Here is a 20,692-nt window from a genome sequence, read left to right as displayed (position 1 = left end):
GCTTTAAATACGTGTGACATCTCGGGACAGACACACTCCAGCCACCAGCCCACCCATGTGGTGGGGGGAAAGGGAGGCAGTTGATATGCCGGGCTCCGAACCCCACTCCTGGAGCTAAGTATTCCCTAATCTGGTCCTCATTGTAGTCCCTAGATCCGGGAAAAATCTCTCCCCTCTTTTCCTAGGAAGTTGTTTGAAGGAAGACCTGATATCACCAGACTGGTGAAAAGGCCTGGAGAAGCCAGCATGTGGTCAAGCCCTCAGGCCTTATGAGAGAAGAGGGGGTCTGGGGCACTAACTCCCAGCACCTCACCCCTAGGTCTGTGGACTCCAAGTATCACCCCCAACCCCAGGACCAAAAGCAGCCCTAAGATTAGGTAGAATTCTTTTCAAAGGAACTGAAGAGCAAAAAAGACAACACTTGGAAAGAAGAACAAAAAAGGCACCAGACAGATGCCTTGGCTTAAAAAAATATTTTAAATTATCTTACTCCTGAGAATGCAAAAAAGGCAGGGTGCTGAGGGAGGCTATGACAATTATGAATGTCCCACAGGATTCCCCCAGGACTTGGTCACCCTGACCCAGCAACACCCAGAGATAGGTCTGGTAGAGGGTAGAATTCATGACTTTGTAGGAGTTGTATCCATCAGCTGCTGGAGGTGAGAGATTGCCTGGTCCAACTTTGATAGCTCCATGAGGAGGGAAGAGACCTTGGGGAGATAAAAGGTGATAATCTAGATACCTGGCCTCTCTGTCCACCTTCCCCCAAAGACCACAGGTATCTTGTCTCACTCTCCCGAGAACTCACCTTACGCTCTCTCTGCATCATTTCACTCCCCTCAACTGGGGTCCGGGATGTAAGGCTATCAAGCTGTCCCTGGAGTTTCTGTCTTCTGGTAAGCAGGACTGGAAGATGCAGGTGAGGGTCCACCAGGCCCTGGGGAAAGGATAGGATTAGACATCTCAGACCTACCCACCCTACCAGTATATCTTCTTTCTCCTATCCATAATACCTTCCATTCTTCTTTTCTTTCTGCTTTAACCCATCTATCCCCTGCATCTCTTTCCTTCTAATTCTTTACTCACCCAATTGCCACTACTCTCAAATCCTTTTCTTCCCTCTCCCACCCTCACCTGCAGCTCCATGTAGACTTGGGTGGTATTGTTGAGTGAGGCCTGGGCCCAGCCTTGGGGAAATGCCTTATTGTAGGGCAAGAAGCTCACAGCCCCACAATGGGCCAGGGTGCCCAGTGGCTCCAGGAAATCTTCATAGAGACGCTGCTCTTTGGGCTCTGAACATTGCAACAACACTGGGCAAGATGATGGGGAAAGAGGAGACTTAAAAGCAAGAACATTAGGCAACTGGTTCCTCCCCTTATCATAGTCTCTACACCCTTCAGCAGCCCATGTGTGACAAGATCTCTAGTTCTCACCTCTCACACACCAACCCCTCCTCCCCTCAAGGATTTAGGTATCCAGGGGCAATTCTCACCTCGGGGCTGGGCCTTGCTGAGCTGGTACATGGCCCGGAGCCCCCTTAGTGTTTTCACAGCCTCTTGAACCTGAGAAAATCGCTGTTCCAGTTCTGGCTGACACCAATGCTCCTGTGGAAGTTGACCAACCACAGACCACATGTCTGTGAGCTCCAGGGAGAGCCTACTAAAGAATGAACTTGTGTGTCTATCTCTCTACTGCCTACTTACGAGGCCAGGTGACTATGTCTCACCTTGTCAGCTCTCTAACCTAGAACTCATACCCCATTACATAAAGATTTAAACCAAGTTCAAGAAATCAAATGAAATAGTGATAGATCTATAACTGGTGACTGAGGAGAACTAAGATATTTCCCCAACTTTTGTGGTACACATTACAGAAAACAACCTTGCTCTCTGACCTACCATGCTTGTCAAGCTGTGTGTGGCCATCCTTATGTTCTTCAAGAGATCCCTGGGGCCCCACTATACTGTAATCCAGTGACCCTGGACAGGAAGTGAACCTACAGCAGCAAATGAGCATCTAAAAAATTCAACTCTGGAAAGCTCCATAATAACAAACCACAAAACCATCTGATAATAAAACTTAAAAAGAAGGTTTGTTATTACCCTACAGTAGTATAATAAGCTAACCTTAAGAAGATGCTCTAAATGTGTATGACATATGATGCTATCAACACTTCCAGAAGATCCTTTATCCCCCAACAACTCCCACTACTCTACCCAGACCCTCCCCAATACACAGAACCACAGAACACTGTGGCTCTGAAAGGCACCTCCTTTCTTGCATCTAGTCCAACCCTGTCATTTGACAGATGAGAAAATTGAGGCCAAGGAAATTAACTTACAGAATGTTAAGGATAGAAGGGACCTTAGAAGTTATTTAGTCCATCCCCATAATTTTATAGGTAATATGTTAGTGGAAAAGTGGGGCTCAGAACTTAGGACCCTTGGCTGTACCACACTTTAGTGAATGTGGCTCACCAGATTTTGGACACTGGGGTAGGGGGCAACACAGATGCTTCGAGCTGGGGTACAATCTGGTTGGCGAGGCAATCGCTGCCAAAGTTCTTCAGCCAGGAAGGGCATGAGTGGGGCAAGGAGACGAAGCCCAACATCTGCACAGGAGTACAGGGTCTGCAAAGGTCCAGGGGCTTGGGGTGACCTTGACAACACAGGTTTCACTGACTCCTGGAAATTAAGGGCCAATGTCAGCTATGGAGGACCGCAGAGTTACCTCCCTCCTCTGGCGAGGTCCCCCAATTATTCCTCCCTATCCCCCACCCCAATTCCATTCCCCAAAACAATGGTCCCAGTTCCCTTCTCCTCCCTCCCCAATGGGTGACTCAGTCTCAAGATGGTTCTAGGGCCATTCCCTGGGATCTTAGGTCAGGGAAGAGCTACTGTATGACTTGAATACTCCACTGTTGAATACTCTGCCAAGACACATCCCCTTACTTCCGGCAACGCATAACCTACTCCACAACAAACATCATGTATACAACATAACAAACCTCAACCATAAGTTCTCAAAACCTTGCTGATTGCTTGCTACAAACTGGACAATAACAGAAGCATAGGGTCATGGAGTTTAGAGCCGAACAGACCTACTTTAGAGATCATCTAGTCTAGCTGAGGCCCAGGGGCCACTATGCCAAAGTCACACAGGTCATGAACATGCATTTAGAATATTTTCCTTTGTGGACTAACTGCACAACTCCCCCATGCTGTTTTAGCCTGAAATTATGTTTTTGTAGAATCAGTTAATATTAAGTAGGGTACATAATTACATATGAGTTCCTCCAGTGGCCCACACTGGCCCCCAGAGCACACTAGATTGACTTCCCAGTTCTCTCATTGTTCCCAGGAAGAATACTCATAAAGATGAACAGGTTCAGATCTTTCTCTGGCTCCTCTGCTTCAATCGTTCAGGAATCCATCTGTGTGACTGTTCCTCTCTTCTCTCTCTCTCAGGCAATTGCAGGGAGGGTGGGGGGTGAAAGGCAGAGTAGATGGGAGGGGAGGAATCTCACATGTAGGCTCCCAAGAACCAATCCAAGGGGGAAAAGAAACAAACACCAATTGGTGTTTTTCCCTCTCTCATCAATCACCCAAGAGGGCTCCACCATGGAAAACCATGAGATTCGAGGAGAACTTAGAAGGACAACCATAGAGGAAAATGCCACCCTGCCACCGTGCCTTCTGCCCCCTCGGCTCACCAAGTAGACATCACAGAGTTTATGGAGCCAAAAGTGGTGCAAGGCATGGGTGATGAGAGAGAGCTCTCGTGCCAGGAAGCCTCGCTCACATTCTCCTACGGTGAGGGCCAGGCAGCTGAGGATCCAGGCATCCATGGCAGATGAGGGAAACAGCTACGGAACAAAAGAAGTGCTCAACAACTTAGACAACCAGACTACCAATCCCTCCACCATGACTCCCTTTTCTCTTCCCCCAATACAACCAACACCCACTTCTTCAGTGGGATGGGGTATAAATCTGTCTCCTAAGGCATTAAGGATGAATCGCATGGCATTCCAGATCTTGTTGCAGAAATGGCGGGAGCTCAGGACCTCAGAGACAGACAGGTTTATGTCATCCCCTGTATGGCAGAGAGGGTTCAGAGGGTTGGCTTCATCAATCTCCCTTCTCTATCTCCAGAATCTATCCCCAACCTGCCTACCCTGGCCTTACCTTGTGTTCCATGAGAACACAGGATGAACCTCAGGGCATCCGTACCACACTCAGGGATTCCTTGAGGGAAATCCTTTCTCTGGAAGCAGAGAAAAGAGAAAAGGTGGCTAAGGGCTGGCAGGCAAAGGAGAAGAGGTTCAAGATGTCCGTGTTTCTATATACATACAGCTTGGGGAAGGGTGAGCAGCAAACACCTGGGTCTCTCTCTACCTGTCCAGCAGCAGCAATCTGTAGCTCCCTGGGATCCAAGTTTCCCTCTTTCAGCTTCTCCTGTAGCACCTACAGGATAATATACATGGAATCTGAGGATTTACCTATTGCTCCACAGAATCTTTTTCCTAGCCCCAATTCCCCACCACAAGTCCCTCCACTCTTATTCAAAACCCATCCCTGCCCCTCCAACTTATTTCCCCACCCTTGGTTCAGCCTGACCTGTGGCTCTGCCCCTCTGATAACATCCCTGGGATCCAGCACATTCCCCAGAGATTTGCTCATCTTGCGGCCCTGCCCATCCCGAACCATGGAGTGAAGAAGCACCTAGGCAGGAGGAGTGAGGATATGGAAGGAGTTAACTGGGCACAGGGACAGAGGTCTGGGAAGTGCATGCCTTGGGAGCCCCTTTCCTTAGGTTTCAGAGAAGGTGAATAGATCCATGGGAGAAGTATAGAGATGCTGCCTGTCTTCAGCTGGGCAGTTGTGAAAAGGAGGACAGGGAACTGGAGGAGAGGTTACCTGGGGAAATGGAAGTTGTCCAGTGAGCTGTGACCCTAGCATGACCATTCGGCCCACCCAGAACATCAGAAGGTCACTGCCTGTCTCCAACAAGGACAAGGGGTAGAACTGAGCCAAGTCTGGGGTCTGAAACACAAAAGAGATAGAACCAAGGACTAATTCAACCAGCCCCACCACTCTCCTCCAAGCCCCCAAATCTCTGCTCCTGGTCCCCATCCTCAGTCTCATGACATCTGTCCCTATTGTCATCAATTTTACATCTCTTTAACCCATCTCACCTTTTGGGGCCAGCCCAGAGCAGAGAAGGGAAAAAGTGCAGAGGAGAACCAGGTGTCTAAAACATCAGGGTCTGAAGGATAGAATGAGAACAGGAACAGTTGGGATCTAGTTTTCTGAGGACTCCAGTCCTTTATTCTCCTTTGCATTTTCCCCCCAACAGTTCCCAATCACCCTTCCCCATCTTGCCTAACCCAGCAACTGCTCTCCTCAGCCACCCAGGAATAAGCCTCCAGTCCCAGTCCAATTACCTACCCCTCTCCAAAGTAAGCTCCTTCTCTGGTCTCCCTACGAGTTCTGCAGCTGCCTTTCTGGCCTCTGCCTCTGATCGACCTACCACCCAGCATTTCTCACTGTCTCCCTATAAAAGAGCAACTTGGAATGGATGGTTGGCAAGATTTAAGAAGACAATTTGGAAAAGTAACTTCCCAGTTTCCTACCCTCTCCATTGCCCTGAGGAAACCAAATCACCCTGCCCCACCTTTACCTCCTTTCCAACAACCCGATAGGCTGGGATCTGATGTCCCCACCACAGTTGCCTGGAAACACACCAATCACTGTGGATGAAAGCCCCATCACAAAAAAAAAAGTTACTTTACAGTGTGATTAGATGTCTCTCTCTCTCTTCCTTAATCTCACCAGTGCTCCTACTTGCCTGATATTAGAAAACCAATGCTGCCAATTCTTCTGATGGAAGGGAGGGTTGAGACATAAGGCCCCTGATTCCACAGCCTACAAAGAAAAGGGGACCTCAGGCAATGACCCCTGTTCTTGTGTCCCATTGGGTAAACTAGTCTCAATTAAGATAATTCCAAAGTTCAGGTCTCCTCTACTAGGGTCCCAATCAGAGGGAGAGTCACAGAGGATATAACTGTACAAACCTGACCTTCCTGGGTCCTGCCCCAGGTCATCATATCATCTTCATGTCTCCATACCAGATAGCCCCTCATCCAGCTCCCATCAATTAGAGGCCTCTTCAGGAAAGGGGACTCGCAGGCTCCCTCATTCCCAGTTCCAAAAGGCCCCATCTTCCTTATGTAGTGTCCTCACTTGGCTCTCACCTGGGCAGCTTGTTTCCCCATTTTCTGGCATCGCACAAACCACTGGTTTTTCAGAAGATATTCCACCACATCTCCAGAACGGCTACAGAGGGAAAAGTGAGGCCCCATTCAATCTTTCATCCCCGTTATCCCCAAATACTATCCCCCCATCTTCCTCAGTGGTATGACCTACCCTCTTTTTACTTTAGTAAAAGTTTAGTCCTTTCCACTCTACTCCCACCCTCATTACCTTTTAGAGATGTGGGTCATGGAGGAAGAGAATTACCTGCAGATAGGGAGTACCATAGGATGGTCTTGAATGCCACGAAGGTGCCCTTGTTCCTTAAGCGCAGACACAATCTTTTCACGGGCCACAAATCGGTGAAGACCCTATAAGGAAAAGTTCTTTGTAGAAACAGAGAAGCCTGTTTGGAGGCTTCAGGGTGGAAAAGGACATAGCAGTATTCAGAAACTGAGACAGGAAATTAAAGGTGTGGTACGACCTGCAGCCAATCCCCACAGGGAGAGACCATGGTTCCATCCTCTCCAATGACATTCACAGGAACCAGTTTGTGTCGTGCCCCAATCTCAGCATCAACAAGGCTGTGAGCAGGGGTCACTTTCACTGCACCTAAGGGAACAGCAGTGAGGAGATAATCAGACCATTGACCTTGTCTCCCTAAGCCCCATCTATGGTTCCACAAATCTACCCTCTGCTCTCCATATCTCTGTGTAGGGAGAAGCACAAACTTCAAGTCAGAAGACATGAGCTCAGATTCTGGCTCTGCCACTTACTAGTCATGTGGCTGTGCTTTTAACAACCATAAGCCTGTTTCCTCATCTGGAAAATGAGTATCTATCTGGTCTATCTTACAAGGGGACCATGGTTATCTCTAGGTAATATTTATGCAAATTATAATTACACAAATGTAAGGTGTAATACTACTATTCCTTGTTATCCTCCCAGACTTCCCTGTGAATTTCCTTATTCTTCCTTAATCTCCTTTCTCTCCCCCTTCCCTAGTCCTCCCCTAGCTTTCTTCCTCTCTCCTAGTCTCCACAAACCTGTGCCCAAGTCAGGTTGGACTGCAGGGTCAGTGATGAGGGGAAGGAGCTTTCCACTTAGTGGATGACGGAGTTCGCGCCCATGGAGGTGCTGATGAGGGGAAGAAAGGATCAGTCAGTCATTCAACAAGCATTTATTAAGTGCTTTCTGTGGATCAGGTGTAGACACATTTGTTGGAAGGAAGACAGAATGAGGGCATTTGGGATAAGAGGGAGAAAGGGAACAACTGAAAGGAATAGAGTTAAAAGACAAAATCAAAAGATCAGGACCCTAGTATTGATCTTGTCCCCATACTTAGCAGTATGACCTCAGTGGAGTTTCTTATGAAGTATGTATGAATCTCAGTTCAACTTCTTAGACCTCAGATTCGTTATTTGAAAAGAGAAGTTCAATCATATGATCTCTTATTCCTCTTCCAGAGGACTATAATCTTACAATTCTAAAAAGTGGGTCAGGACCAGTGAGAAAATAAAGGGTGGTCTTGAGACAAGGAAATGGAGCCAAAAAAAAGTGACCGGACTCTTAGGGGGGTAAGAATAGACTGGGAGCGTGAGGAAGTCAGATGGGTAGAGGCAGTCATTTATTACTATGTATCGGGGGTCATCAGGATGAACAGCCACAGCTACATCGCCAGGTAAAGTCTCAGGCCGTGTGGTCCCCACTACAATCTCTGTGTCTAGGGAAACATACAACCAAACCTGAATCAATTTCTCATTTCCCAGAAGAACCTAGAAGAATTGGGGAAGGGAGCCCATCCTAAACAACAGCTTCCTGAAAAGTAACTACGTAAAACAGGGATCAGGACTCCCAGGAGATGGGGTTTTCTAGTCATCTGAATGCCCAGGTACCCAGAAATTCCCAGTAATTTGAGTGGATGAAGCAGATGAGATTGTGAATCACTCTCAGAGCCAAAATAAACTGTGAAATTCCCAGCAGGTGGAATGGAACAGGCAGATCTTCTACAGGTGTTCCATTGTCTCACCACAAATCCTACCCATCCCCCAGAGCCCAGGGCAAGTCCTTCCTCCAAGATATTGACCATGACTGCTCTAGCTCTCACTGACTTACTGCTCTTCTTAGCCCCTAAAGCACTTCTAGTCCAAACCACAGAGTTTGACACTGAATTATTCTGTTTCATGGGTGTCAGTCTTATCTCCCTATCTTGAGAACAGGGAAAAGACATTTACGTATCCTCTCAGTGACCAATGCCAGACAGACTAGCAGTCAGATAAAAGCTTAGTGATTAATTAATTTGAAGATCTTAATTGTGGAATGAAGAATAGGTTACCACTCCATTCCCATTCCCCATGCTGGAAAGTGGGAGATTCCAAAGGGTCTGACTTGATACTCATAGACAGACAAAAAGAGGAAAGACTAGGACACACTAAGTCAGGCAACAGAATAGATGGAACTCACCAGGGTCCCCATCTACTGGAAAGGCAACAGAAACGAGGAGGCCGAAGGAGACGGGGGAGGGACAGCCTGGAGGGCAGAATTCTGTTCGGCCAGGCAGGGGCCACCCCTCCACCTGGGCATATCAGGAGAGACTTGTGTCATTATTCTGTATTCATGGCCTCAAAAACTCCTGGTTGATATTCTTCCTTGCCTACCCTCTCCCTAACCCACCTCTAATCCCATCTGAGAGGCTCCAAAGTCCAACTACCCTTTTCCCCCTAGCATGGCTTAGGTATACAAAATTGAACCCATCCCTTAACCTCCTCACCCCAACCTCATACTTACTTCAATATCTGAGATGGCTGACCTCAAAGCACATGACCAATTGACAATCTGCTGGTCCCGGTATAACAGCCCAGCTTCATACAGACGGACAAAGGCCTCTGTCACTGCTACTGAAGAATGCTGAAAGAAGGTCTATATTCATACCTGGGTTTCCTTCCTCTCTCTTGTGCTCTCACCCCACCACATTCTGCCACCCCTCTTAGTAACCGAAGTATGCCAGGCTCTTCAGCTCTAAGTTTGCATTCTCTCATCACCTAATCTACCATTCCCTTTGGAGACCAAAGCATCTGGTACTCACAGCATCCATGGTGAAACATTCTCGATCCCAGTCCAAAGAGGCCCCCAAAGCTTGTAGCTGCTCATAGATCTCAACACCCTTTCTGTTCCCAGGAAAAAAAGTACAGTGACTCCCCATGCCTAACTGTCAGGGAGGAAAATTGGGCAGGGTCAGGACAGGGAAGCTGGATGCTTAGGACCCTGGAGAGAATGGAATATAGGGGGAAAAAGAGCTGGAACTAGGGAGCTATACTTACTCTTCCTTCCACCTCCATACTTCCTTTAGAAAATCTTCTCGGCTCAGTTCATGTCTCCTTATTCCTTGCTCCTTCCATAGCTGCTTCTCCACCACAGCCTGGGGTAGGAAAAGAGGAAAGATGGAGAGAAGGACAAATGGCTTCAAAGAGGGAAATCTCCTATATCTTGGAGTGAAATGGGTCAGAGAAATACCTGAGTAGCAATGCCAGCATGATCTGAACCTGGGATCCACAGTACCTGGTCCCCTCGCATCCGATGCCTGTGATAGAAGGACCCAGAACCCCACATATCTGCTTAACTTGATCCCAACATCACTATGACCTCTCAGTACCTGCATGGCCCAACCCCTCCCTGTTATCCCAGAGACTCATCTCCCCACTATTCCAGACCCATCTCACAGGAGCCAGACACACTCCCTTCTCCCTCTTACCAGCGCACAAGAGCATCCTGTATGGCCACAGTGAGAGCATGGCCAAGGTGCAGAGAGCCAGTGACATTGGGGGGTGGGATACACATGGAGAAAGTCTGCCCCGTGGCCTGAGGCAGCTGGGACTAGGAGAGGAGGCAAAAGGCAAAATCAGAGAGGAGCTGGGAATAGAAGAAAGGTTGAGGAAGGGTATTTACCTAGGACAAGAGAGCCCCCTGGTGTCTCTAGAGCTGAGGTGCTGTAGGGAAGAAGGTTCTCACAATCTAGGCAGACAGCAGAAGAGAGAGATCCTGAAGGCACAGAAATTTTCGGACTCCTCATGAGCTACAGATCTCAAGGTTCAGAACTTACCGATTTCATTGCTTTCCTCAGCCTAAAACCAGGCTTATTTTCTCTGCCCTAAATCAGCTCCTCCTTCTGACTCGAAATTATTACCATCCACCCTGTGTCCCAAGCATAAAACCTCAGAACTCTCTCTAGCTCTCCTCTCTCCCTAACTTCCTATGTCCAAGCACATCCTATCCATTCCACCTTCACAAACTCTCTCACATGCATCCCCTCCTCTCTATTCTCACTGCCACCAGCTTCATATAGGCCTTCATTATCACCCACAGGGATTACTGCAATAGTATTTTACCAAGTCTTCCCACCTCCACTCTCTCCCCACACCAACCCAACCTGGAAGACAGCATGGCATAGGAAGTACTAGCTTTGGAAACAAGTGTTAAAATTCTGGCTCTGCTCCTCATTAACTGTGTGACCTAGGGCAAGACCTCTAATCTCTCTGGGCCTCAATTCCTCATTTGTAAAATGAAGAGATTGGATTGGCCTCTAAAGTCTCTTCCAATTCTAAATCTATGATCCTAAGATCTGGGTTCTGACCTGTGTGACCTTGTCCAAATCAATCAGGACTCAGTCTCCTCAGCTATAAAATGAGGGGGACTCCAAGGTTCCTCATGTATAAACTGGTCATTTTACTCTTCTGTACGAACATGTTCAGGGGCTCTTTGCTGCCTTCCAAGGAAATTTCAAACTCTTTTGCCTTTTGCATTAAAGGCCCTCTCCAATGTAACACCACATGCCTCTTTTGCCTTATTCTACTTTCTGTACTCCCACCAAACTAGACAGCCCTCTAATCCCCAAACAGGTTCCATTATCTTTTTCCTCTGGGTTTTGGATTCCACACTACCAGGAACATCCTCTCTTCCCCCCTTACCTAGCTGACTTCCTACCTACCCTTTAAAGCTCTCAAACACTGCTTTCTTACTCCCTTTTATATCTCCCATGTAGCATTTCGTTCTGTAGTTCTCTAATGCGCTTACTATGTAACATTGTATATTATACCTGTACTAGTGTCTTTCTTGTGCCTTGATTGGAGAAGCAGCCCAGGAAAGTAAAGAGACTAGATCTGAAGCCAATGAACCTAGGTTCAAATTCCAATTCTACAACTTCATACTTATATGACCCTTATCAAACTAGGCCTCAACTCTCCCATATATAAAATGAAAGGGTTGAATTAGATGGTCTCTACCAGCTCTAAATCTATTACCCTACAATGATAGACTGTAAGCACTATGAGGGCAGAGATCTTGTTTACCCAGGGCCCAATACAGCTGCTATTGACATGAGTTACTGACCTGATATTCTGGTTTGAAGAACCCCTCTCGAACCCACCAAGGGTACCAGGCAGCCTCAACATATCGGGGACTGTATGTAGGAGGCAAGGGTCCTGTGACATCTAGGGGAACACACAGAATAAAGAATTCTATTATCTCTGAACTTGTTCAAATATGTCTTTACTAGACAGCCAAAATACTGGGAGTAAGGGGCAGGAAAAGGTTTTCATATCTCTCAGTTACCTTTTTTTTCACCAGGTTCTGTAGGGATTTCATATAACACTATCTCTTTGGCAGTCCAACTTTTACTAGGCCTCGTTGGTAGCTGAAAAAGAAATCCGTTAAGATTTGGGGAAATTTACTAGCCTTCAAGCATCCCCTAGCCCACCCAGACCCTCCTTCCCCCTTACCTTGCTCTTCTTTGCTGTCTCTGATTCCAAAGCCCCCTGCTTTTCTCGAAGCCGTTTCTGTTTCTGTTCACGATTCCTTTGGGGGACAGAGGGTCCATGAGGATAGGGTTGAGTGGATAAAGGGTGGGGCCACAGGATACTCTGGGGGGGTTTCAGTCCCCAAAACCTGGTCCGAAGAGGGGCCAAGGACAAGTGGGACATTGAGGCTGGGTGGGCAGGGGGCCAGGATCTCTTCCTAGAAGAGAAAAAGGACATTCACTAAAAGCCTCAAGAATCCCCTTCCTTTATTTCCTCAGTGACAAGGCACTCATTTCTTTAATCCCAGCCATTTTATTCATTATACCCTTCCACATAGTTTCTCCTCAGATGTAGGACTCCCATACTTTCGTTGTTGTACAATGAAAAAAAAAAGCCTTGGACCTAGATTCAGGTTCCAGTCCTAGCTTTCCTACTGAATTGCCACGTGCCCTTGAACAAGTCGTTTTTAAGTGTTTAATAAATGCTTCCTGTCTGAATGACTTTCTAGGTCTGTTTCTTCACCTGCAAAACTGGGATAAAAATACCAACCTTGTTCTTCGAAGGGCAGCAGTGAGTATTAAGGATAAGGAATATACTATACCCCTGAGGGCAGGGTTCCTGTCTCATTGTACTTATATCTCCTCTAGTTCCAAAGTGCCCAAAAGAACCCTTTCTTGGACTTACTAAACTAAAGCGTTTTCATGCTTTGTAAACTGTAAATCTCCATATTTATTTTGGACTAGTCTTGATTTCATTGGCAAAAGGTGTCTTCTGCCAATCCAATCACTTTCTCTTATCAGCACAGTCCTAAAGAATTCATTCACTGAAACTTGGATAGGAATAGGGGTGACCTGCTATTTCACCAACAACACTCAGAAACTTTTGGACGAGGAAACTCCATCACAGGGCCAGAGGCCCCAGGAGGGACTTGAATTCAAGTCTTCCTGAATCTATGACCAACTTTCTACCAGACTGCCCCATAGCTGATACTTACATAGCACTTAAAGATTTTCGAAGACTTTATATAAATTTTATTATATTCTTCTAATTAAACCACTAAGGCAAATACTATTGTTGTTGTTTGTCCTTCATTCTCCAAGACAGTGACATCACAGGATGCAGTGGATGACCGTGGCATCTTGATGTCTGACCAAGCTCTAAGCACTCCACAAATGCTTGTTTCAGCTGCCCTCATACACAGTGGAACAAATTGTTCTCACCCAACCATTCCACCTGGGAAGTCTTCACATGTTTGGGACAGAAATCCCATCAAGGATGGGTTTGAGGCCTTTCAGCTACCCTCAACCTGGTTTAGTGCATCTTAGTAGATGGTTTTACACAGGTGTGGCCACTTCAAATGTTACAGCTTCCTGAAGCCACAGTGAGAGTTGGGTGAAATGTGGACACTAAAGGTGGACGAACAGCCCTGAAAAAGGCTCAGCAAGAGCTCACTGGAGGTGCTACTCCTTCTGAACACCCCATACACCAAAGCAAATACTAATGCTATCAGGCAGGCAGTCTGGCAAAAGAGATTTGGAGTATGAGGATAGATTACCTTGTATTTATTTTGTATTTATGTTATATATCCCATGCTAGAATGTAAGTTCCTTGAAAACAAAGGGCGGCTTCATTTTTTATCTTTGTATCCCCAGTGCCTAGTACACAGTAAGCATTTCATAAATGCTCTATCTAAAAATAAAAGCGGTCCCTTCTACCTTGAATTCTAGGATTTTCATTCCAAACAGGTTAAGTTAATAAGGAAGATCACATATATAGTAAGTAGCAAAACTGGAAATCAAACCCAGGCCCTCTAAGTCCAAATTCAGAATTTCTTCCCACTGCACCACATTGCCTCTGGGTTTGAATCCTGACAAAACCCCTAGCGTCTCAATTATAAAATATAATTTTAAGGTTGGATTAACTTCATGACTTCTAAGGTCCCTTCCAGCTCTAAATCTATGACCTTATTATCTCGATTTAAAGATAAAGACACTGAGTCAGAGAACTTAAGGGAGCTAGGTGGCTCCTGGCTATTCCTAGGTGGACAGAGTGCTGGGCCTGGAGTCAAGACCGGACCCTGGGCAAGGCTCTCGACCCGTGTAATCCTGCTTCCCCAGGGGATGATGAGGACGATAAAAGCACTTGGGGCTGTGGAGCGAGCCGCCATTCATATGTGCAAGGCGCTGCGTAACCCTTGAAGTGGCATATAAATGTGAGATATGAAGGAATTTGCGTCCCCTCACACCGACGGCGTCAAAATCGGGATCCGGGCTCTCCAAGCTGCGCTCGGACCCGGGATGCCCGCCCCGCACGCCCGCTCCCCCAGCACCTGGCTGCCCTCCCCAGGCGCCCGGCCACTAAATGGTCCCTGGAGCCTCCGCTCACGCTTCTCTGTCGGCTCCGTACAGCCTCAGGCCTGCCTCCCCCGGAAGTCCACAGGACACGAGGGTACCGAGATGCCCCAAGCAAGACTGGCCGCCCGATAGACCCGCCCACTCCCGGCCCGGGTCCCAGGCGGAAGGTGTCAGAAACGGAACGCGGCCGGGAAAACTCTGAAGGCAGCAGGCAAAGAGCGAAAAAGTGCGCGTGCGCCAACCCAGAACCACCGCCCCCCCCACCGTCCGTAATGGCGCATGCGCTTCCAGAAGCCCCGCCTACTTCCCAATAAAAAGAAACACGAGGAAGAAAAATACTCCAGCCCTCGAAGGGACGAACGTGGTCCTGGGCAACGTTCATTTCCATAACTTTATTGAGTAAGAAAAGTTCCGATGTGATTTAAAAAAAAAAATAATGCAAGGCCCTGCGACTCGCTCCAGGAGCCAGGCATTCTGAGCTCAGTGGGCGTGAGGCTACCACTCCTTCCCTGGGTAGCCTGGGGGCATGGCGCTCCCGGCCCGGCCTCCCCTGGCCCTCCCTCCGGCACCGCTCGGCTCCGGGCCGGGCCACACCCTCCGTTTCCTCGCCAGTCTCTGGGGTGCGCGTGGCCCCAGCCGCTCCCTGCAGCCCCGACCCTGTCTCAGGAGCTGTGCTTCTGCCTCTTCCAGAACCGCTTGACGTCACTGTGCCCTGCGGGGGTCACCACCATGAGCCGCTTGGCCGTGTTCTCGAAGACCAGCACACCCAGCTCCCGGGCGTGTGACAGCAGCAGCTCAAAGTCCACCTGAGACAGGAACTGGTTGTAGAGGACGCCTGGGACCCAGGAACAGGTCGAGAGATGGGGGAGGGGGAAGAGAGAGAGACACGGAGAGGAGGTGAAACAGCAAGCCGCGCAATGATCAGCCAAAGCCTTAGATGACAGTAGGCATTTAGCTCCGTGTTAGGCATGGAGTAACTGCTCAATAAATAATACAAAATGGGTGTTGACCGATCCGTTCATTCCTAATCCTTTGCTTCTGAGCAGTTTTAATAGCACTTTGACATTTAATTGCCTTGCCTATATTAAATTTTTTGAGAAACAATCCTGTGAGGTTAAGTACTACAGCTATTAGACTCATTTTATAAAAAGGAAAAATGAAGCTGAGAGCCAAGTCAAGGCGGCAGCTTGGAAAAAGGCACTGGATTTGAAAACCCAAGGCCCTAAATTCTAATCCCAGCTGTCACTTCCTCTCTTTAGAGCCATTTTCTCATCTGTAAAATGAAAGGGTTAGACAAGATGGCTTCTAAGGTCCCTTCCAATTTCAAATCTATGATACTATTAAGTATCTGACTGGAACCTGGGTCTCTCCGACTCCAAATCCAGCCTCTTGTACCCTTTGATATTTATATAGACTTCTTTGTCATCCACTCTGCAGACTCTTCTTGGCAACTTAATTTAAATTTTTAAAATACCATCACTAAGAACCATGCTTGGGGACTGCCTTCTCACAAACCCCAATGTCCCCTACTCAAGGACTCTCTCTAACACCAGGGAGTCAAATGCATTAAAACAAAAAGTATCTACTACAAAAAGAGACCAATAAATAGGGTACTGTGACAAACAGAACAGTCTGGAATTAGGAAACCTGAATTCTAGCCTTGGCTCTGCTCCTAACTAAATGTCCCAAGATGAAAGAGAGGGAGGTAAAGTCAAATGGATGAAATTAGAATCTAACAAAACAAAACTTATGCTAAAGGGTCAGCTGCCAACTGATTGCTACCAGCTACTCACCCTCGGAGAATCGAAGCCGGTCTCTCTCCAACTCCCAGAGTCGGATCTGGTCTGTGATGGTGGGAGGCAGTACAGGAGTCTATAAGGGATTGGAGTAGCTATGAGATCCTTCAGCTGGGGCTGAACACTGCCTTTTGTCTTTTTGCCAAGACAAATCCCTCCTCCCATTCCTCTGCTCCCTTCCCACTATCCAAATGCCTCCCCTAACTCAGGACCTGTTTCAGCATCACTGGATGTGCTCTTGTCTTCAGGAAGTGGATGATCTGAAGAGAGATGAGAATAGTTTAAGGCCACAGCAGGAGGGTAAGAAAATTCTGGCCATCTTGAAATCTATAGCCCGCTTCTATTGGAACATTAATTTGTTCTTTTTCTCCCCATGCACTATAGGCAATTTAACATCCATGCCTATCATCACCACTGCCTGTAACCCTCTCTGTTCCCATCCAGCTTTTGCTGCTGAGCTTCTACTTTTATTGATCATATTTCTCACTTCTTCCCAGATGTCTACATTCTCTAATATTTATATTCTGTTGTCTCTCCCCACCCCCCTACCTTGCTCCCCCCTCCCCCATCTGAAAGTAATGCCTTCTACCATTTACCTTCCCTACTACCCTCCTGAACCACCTGCCATGTTCCCATTTCCACCTCACCCAAATGAAACCCAATCTGTTTGTTGATAAATCTATCACTCTATCTCCCTATCACCCTGACTCTCACCACCTCTAGTCCTCCCCATTATCCACCTGCTGACAATACCTGCTGGGCTGTGATACCATTAGCAATGGCCTGCTGCACACTCTCCCGAGTGACCTGGGCTACCACCATATTGGGGAATCGATAGAGCATCTCAGAGAAGAGGGCAATGAGTGCAATCTGAAGTTCTGACTCTGTCTCCAAAGAAAAAAAAAGAAGACCAAAGAAGCTTCAGTTCCTCTTCCAACACCCTCCCCTCCACCCTTATCTCCTTCCTTCTTCTAATACCCTCCCTAACTACCTAACTATTCTCATCTTCATCCCTCCAACCTCACCAGTGTAGGCATACAGCCGGTAGTTGGTTTCCACAACGATGAAGCCTGGCTGATGAGCAGTACCTCCAGCACCAGTAACACCTGATGACAAGTTGATGGCCAATCGGGTTGGATAATAGCGCCGAGACTTTCTCTAGGAAGCATGGAAGAGGGAGGGCCATTTGATGGTATATAGCCCCTTCCATCCTGGGACCAGGTACCCAACTCTAGCCTCCAGTCCCTCACTCTTCATTGATTAAAAAAGCCCCATTCCTCTTCAATTGACGCAATTAGGTGGTGTAGTGGATAGAGTGCTGGAACTGGAATCACGAAATGTCTTAAAATTTTATCTTGCTCTGGTCTCCCTCAATGTCACCCCCAATTCTAGTCAGTAAAGTAAGTTTATAAGTAGCCACTATGAAGGGGCAATAGCAGGAAATGAGATTGCAAAAGAGAACCTGGACGTCCCATTCAAACAATTCCAAAGATCAAAGGAGCATAATTTACAAATTGTATCATATTAACCAAAATTCACATCCTGGCAACATGTGCTGAATCAGGGGAAGCCATCTAGGTGCTGCTGTTAGGGTTCTGGTCCTATGATATGTAAATCCCAGACAAATTCCAGACCTCCAGTTTCAGACCAGCTGAACATCAAAAGATGCTGATAACTTTGGGATAACGTAGACATGTTAACTTTGAAGTTTTACTGATAATGTTAAAATATTTGGATATGTTAATGAGCCAACTCTAAGGTCAGCACAGATAGGAGTTAGTCTGTACCCCCCCAAAGTACTATAAAAATGAGACCTCAAACTCCTGTCCCCCCTTCCCCCCTCTTCCATCTCCTCAGGTCCATGCTGCTGAGGGCTCCCAACTCTAAGCCATGTTTACTTGAGTGAAACGCTCTGCCTCTTGCCTCTCCATCTTTTTCTCTGAGCTGCCTGCCTTACTTCTTCATTCCATCCCCTGTTCCCACACTGCCATCTGCCTCTGTATCCCTCCTCTTTTCATTACTTGTCTCTGTATTTTCTGTGCTAGTTGTTCTCACACCCTTTGGTTATTAAAGTGTGATTGCCATCCCATTTCCCACTGCCATTGTGGTCTTTCCCAGTGATTACTCAAAGAACTGGGCATGGTTGCTTCCATTTCGTAACTTCACAATTTCAAAATTAATTATCAATTCAGGAAGACACAAGTTAAATCCAGCCTCAGACACTTAGTAGTCTGGGCAAGTCATTTAACCTAGGTCTGCCTCAATTTCAACTGTAAAATGGGGATAATAATAACACTTACTTCCTAGGGTTATTGTGAGGACCAAATCAGTAAATCACTGAGCACAGTGCCTAGCACAGAGTGGGCATTTAATAAATATATATGAGAACTCATACCTTCCTTTGGAACACCAGCCCAAACTCTCGTAGATGTTGCAAAAAGTTAAGAAGGGAATCACTCATGCCCTCCACAGAATAATCCTAGGATAAAGAGGTGGCAAGGGTTGGCTGAGATGTCCAGATGTGTTTCTCCTTTCCAACTTCCCCTCTTCCTATATCACCCTCTTCTGCTTATTTCCCCAAATTATTTACCTCTCCATGTTTTGCTGTTTTGCCTCCATAATCCCAAACATATCCTTTCCATTGTCTGTCTCTCTCCCCCCACCAAAAGCCTTCCATCCACAGCACCACCTTCCAGCTCCCTGCTAACCTTGCCAAGAGTAGAGAAGCTGAGCTGGAAGAGGAAGGACAGGATCTCAACCAGGTCCATGCCTCGGCTCTTAGGAGGGAAAAACAGACGGGGGAGAGGTTAGAAGAGCACGGGGAGACGAGACAAGCAGGGAACAGAGACAAAAGTACTGTGGGGGAAGTTCCTAATGTCAGCAGCAGGTGCCTGTACTGGAAGAGGGACCTCAGCAACTGATCAGCCTCCTTACCTGAGCTGTCTGCAGATACTGCAGCATAAAATACCAAAGCTGGGCAGGTGTGTCTAACAGCAAGAACTGGAAACCAGCAGAGGTAATGCAGGGTGGCTCTCCAGGCTCGGAACTAGGCATACACAAGGTCATGAGGGAGGTGGGGGGGGGGGAGAAGAAAAAAAGCATCAATCTCACTAATTTCTTCACTCTGAGCCCTTCACTTATAGCTTCCTCAATACTTCTAACTTTCTTTCACCTTGTTTCCCCCAGTCCCATGGATTTTCCCCTGGGAAACCCTCTCTATTCTCCACCCTCACATCAACAGGGACCCACAGGGAAAAAGGGAAGGCGGGGAGCCCCACAGGCCCCTGGCCTCACCTCTTCATAAGCCCAGCCTGGCTGAGTAGCTGGGCCAGGTCCTGGCTGACGGCCGCGCTTGGGGAGCCAACCATGAAGTGCAGGATCACCTGAGAGATGGGAAAGCCTGAGTCTCGTTCCAGGTGGAGCAGGGGACAGAGGAACTTCTATAGAAGGTTAGGAGGCATTTAAGGGGAACATATAGATCTTGAGATAAATAAGTTTGAGGGAATCTCTGGGAACACAAGGATTATGCCCTTGGGATCTTACCTCCCATCTTTCCTCTGCATACTTGTCCAGTGATGGAACATCCCGGGCGTGTTTGTCTGGGCCAAGCTGACTTGTGTCATCTGACCAAGCCTTCCCCCTATGGTCAGATGGGTCTAGAGTAAAAATATGCTTCTTCTCCCTTTGTCCCCTACACCACCAGCATCCTCCCTCCTCATCAGCCATGAGCATGACATTCATCATCCTAGAATAAACCACATCTCAGGCTAACCTCTCCCATGAAACGGGAGGAGATCTACAAAAACTGTGGAAGTCACAAGAAATAACTTGGGGGAGCCCTTCCTCCATCCCCATCCTGATGGACAGTATTTTGTACCAAAGAAAGGAAGATGACATACCCTCCCAGGAGAGCAACACGAAGATTTTGTCTGAAGACAGGGTTGAGGATAAGGCCCTGGAGGCCACCGGGAAGCAGCTGGGTGTGCCAGATACGGAGACCACTCAACAGTCCTGTGCTTTCCTCTTGGGCTCTACAAAAGCAGCAGTGAAGTGACAGAAGACATCAGTTTTTTGGGACCTGAGAAGAGGAAACACAGAAGACCCTAGAGGAATGTGGGGAAGGCAGGGAGACTCACTTGCTAAATTCCTTCTTCACCCACAGGGCTACAGCTGCTTGGGGCAATGGCTGCTCCAGAAACAACATCCGCATCACCCAGTTCTTAGCCAAGGATGGGAGCTCCCTGTAGGAGGCAGGATAAAGATATGAGGCATCATTAGCATGATAATTCATCTTCCAATTGTTTCTGTGCTACCAAGGGTCTCTCCGATTTCCTACATCCAAAATACCATCTCTGAGAGGATATCCTGGCCTTCTGAAGTAGGCTCTTTTTTCCATCCTAACTTATCAACAAGGTTAACTGGCATTTCAAGTTCTCTCATGGTGATTCAGGATCAGCCTCTGAGTCCTTCACAATTAGTAGTTTCGGGGTCCCAGCCAC

At 47.4% G+C, this 20,692-nt stretch overlaps 2 protein-coding genes across 4 annotated transcripts in view; both read right to left on the bottom strand.

The window, feature by feature from the left end:
- Positions 1-424: 424 nt before the first annotated feature.
- On the bottom strand, positions 425-14,588 carry VARS2 (valyl-tRNA synthetase 2, mitochondrial). Of its 3 annotated transcripts, none has more exons than XM_027876711.1 (30): positions 14,373-14,588; positions 12,026-12,260; positions 11,859-11,940; positions 11,637-11,737; positions 10,003-10,124; positions 9,765-9,831; positions 9,572-9,669; positions 9,337-9,418; positions 9,039-9,158; positions 8,715-8,826; positions 7,886-7,974; positions 7,298-7,388; positions 6,736-6,863; positions 6,519-6,622; positions 6,254-6,335; positions 5,848-5,924; positions 5,680-5,749; positions 5,448-5,553; positions 5,195-5,265; positions 4,917-5,042; positions 4,617-4,721; positions 4,395-4,463; positions 4,185-4,263; positions 3,965-4,092; positions 3,713-3,865; positions 2,478-2,684; positions 1,493-1,604; positions 1,135-1,310; positions 809-937; positions 425-710 (listed from the first exon to the last, which is right to left on the bottom strand). In XM_027876711.1, exons 2-30 carry the CDS (start codon positions 12,224-12,226, stop codon positions 621-623), a joined length of 3,177 nt encoding a protein of 1,058 aa, XP_027732512.1. In that variant the 5' UTR covers positions 12,227-12,260; positions 14,373-14,588; the 3' UTR covers positions 425-620. The 3 variants fall into 3 exon arrangements, with proteins under 3 accessions (XP_027732512.1, XP_027732511.1, XP_027732513.1); XM_027876710.1 differs by having other exon boundaries at positions 14,429-14,588; XM_027876712.1 differs by lacking the exons at positions 425-710; positions 809-937; positions 1,135-1,310 and adding an exon at positions 1,899-1,996 and having other exon boundaries at positions 1,518-1,604; positions 14,429-14,588.
- Positions 14,589-14,821: 233 nt separating this feature from the next.
- Positions 14,822-20,692, bottom strand: part of GTF2H4 (general transcription factor IIH subunit 4) — a 9,221-nt gene continuing 3,350 nt past the window's right edge. Inside the window, exons 4-15 of the mRNA XM_027876664.1 lie at positions 20,330-20,434; positions 20,093-20,224; positions 19,737-19,833; positions 19,488-19,576; positions 19,128-19,239; positions 18,902-18,970; positions 18,589-18,672; positions 17,219-17,351; positions 16,947-17,077; positions 16,406-16,453; positions 16,191-16,269; positions 14,822-15,232 (exon numbers count right to left, since the gene is read on the bottom strand). Coding sequence (XP_027732465.1) covers positions 15,060-15,232; positions 16,191-16,269; positions 16,406-16,453; positions 16,947-17,077; positions 17,219-17,351; positions 18,589-18,672; positions 18,902-18,970; positions 19,128-19,239; positions 19,488-19,576; positions 19,737-19,833; positions 20,093-20,224; positions 20,330-20,434 — 1,252 coding nt within the window. The 3' untranslated portion in view covers positions 14,822-15,059. The remainder of the gene's footprint in view (positions 15,233-16,190; positions 16,270-16,405; positions 16,454-16,946; positions 17,078-17,218; positions 17,352-18,588; positions 18,673-18,901; positions 18,971-19,127; positions 19,240-19,487; positions 19,577-19,736; positions 19,834-20,092; positions 20,225-20,329; positions 20,435-20,692) is intronic.

This window comes from Vombatus ursinus, unplaced genomic scaffold (genome assembly GCF_900497805.2).
Source record: "Vombatus ursinus unplaced genomic scaffold, bare-nosed wombat genome assembly UNPS02014811.1, whole genome shotgun sequence".
Lineage (NCBI taxonomy): Eukaryota > Metazoa > Chordata > Mammalia > Diprotodontia > Vombatidae > Vombatus > Vombatus ursinus.
This window is presented reverse-complemented; position numbering and strand designations above follow the sequence as displayed.

Bases quoted from the DNA above. Each gene is read 5' to 3' on its own strand.
- VARS2 (XM_027876711.1), bottom strand. From the start codon at position 12,226: ATGTCCCACTTGTCCTTGGCCCCTCTTCGGACCAGGTTTTGGGGACTG. The intron at 5,554-5,679 runs GTAAAGGTGGGG...GCTCTTTTATAG, and splicing joins ATCGGGTTGTTGGAAAGGAG to GGAGACAGTGAGAAATGCTG. The intron at 938-1,134 runs GTGAGGGTGGGA...TCCTTTCCCCAG, and splicing joins AAGTCTACATGGAGCTGCAG to GGCCTGGTGGACCCTCACCT.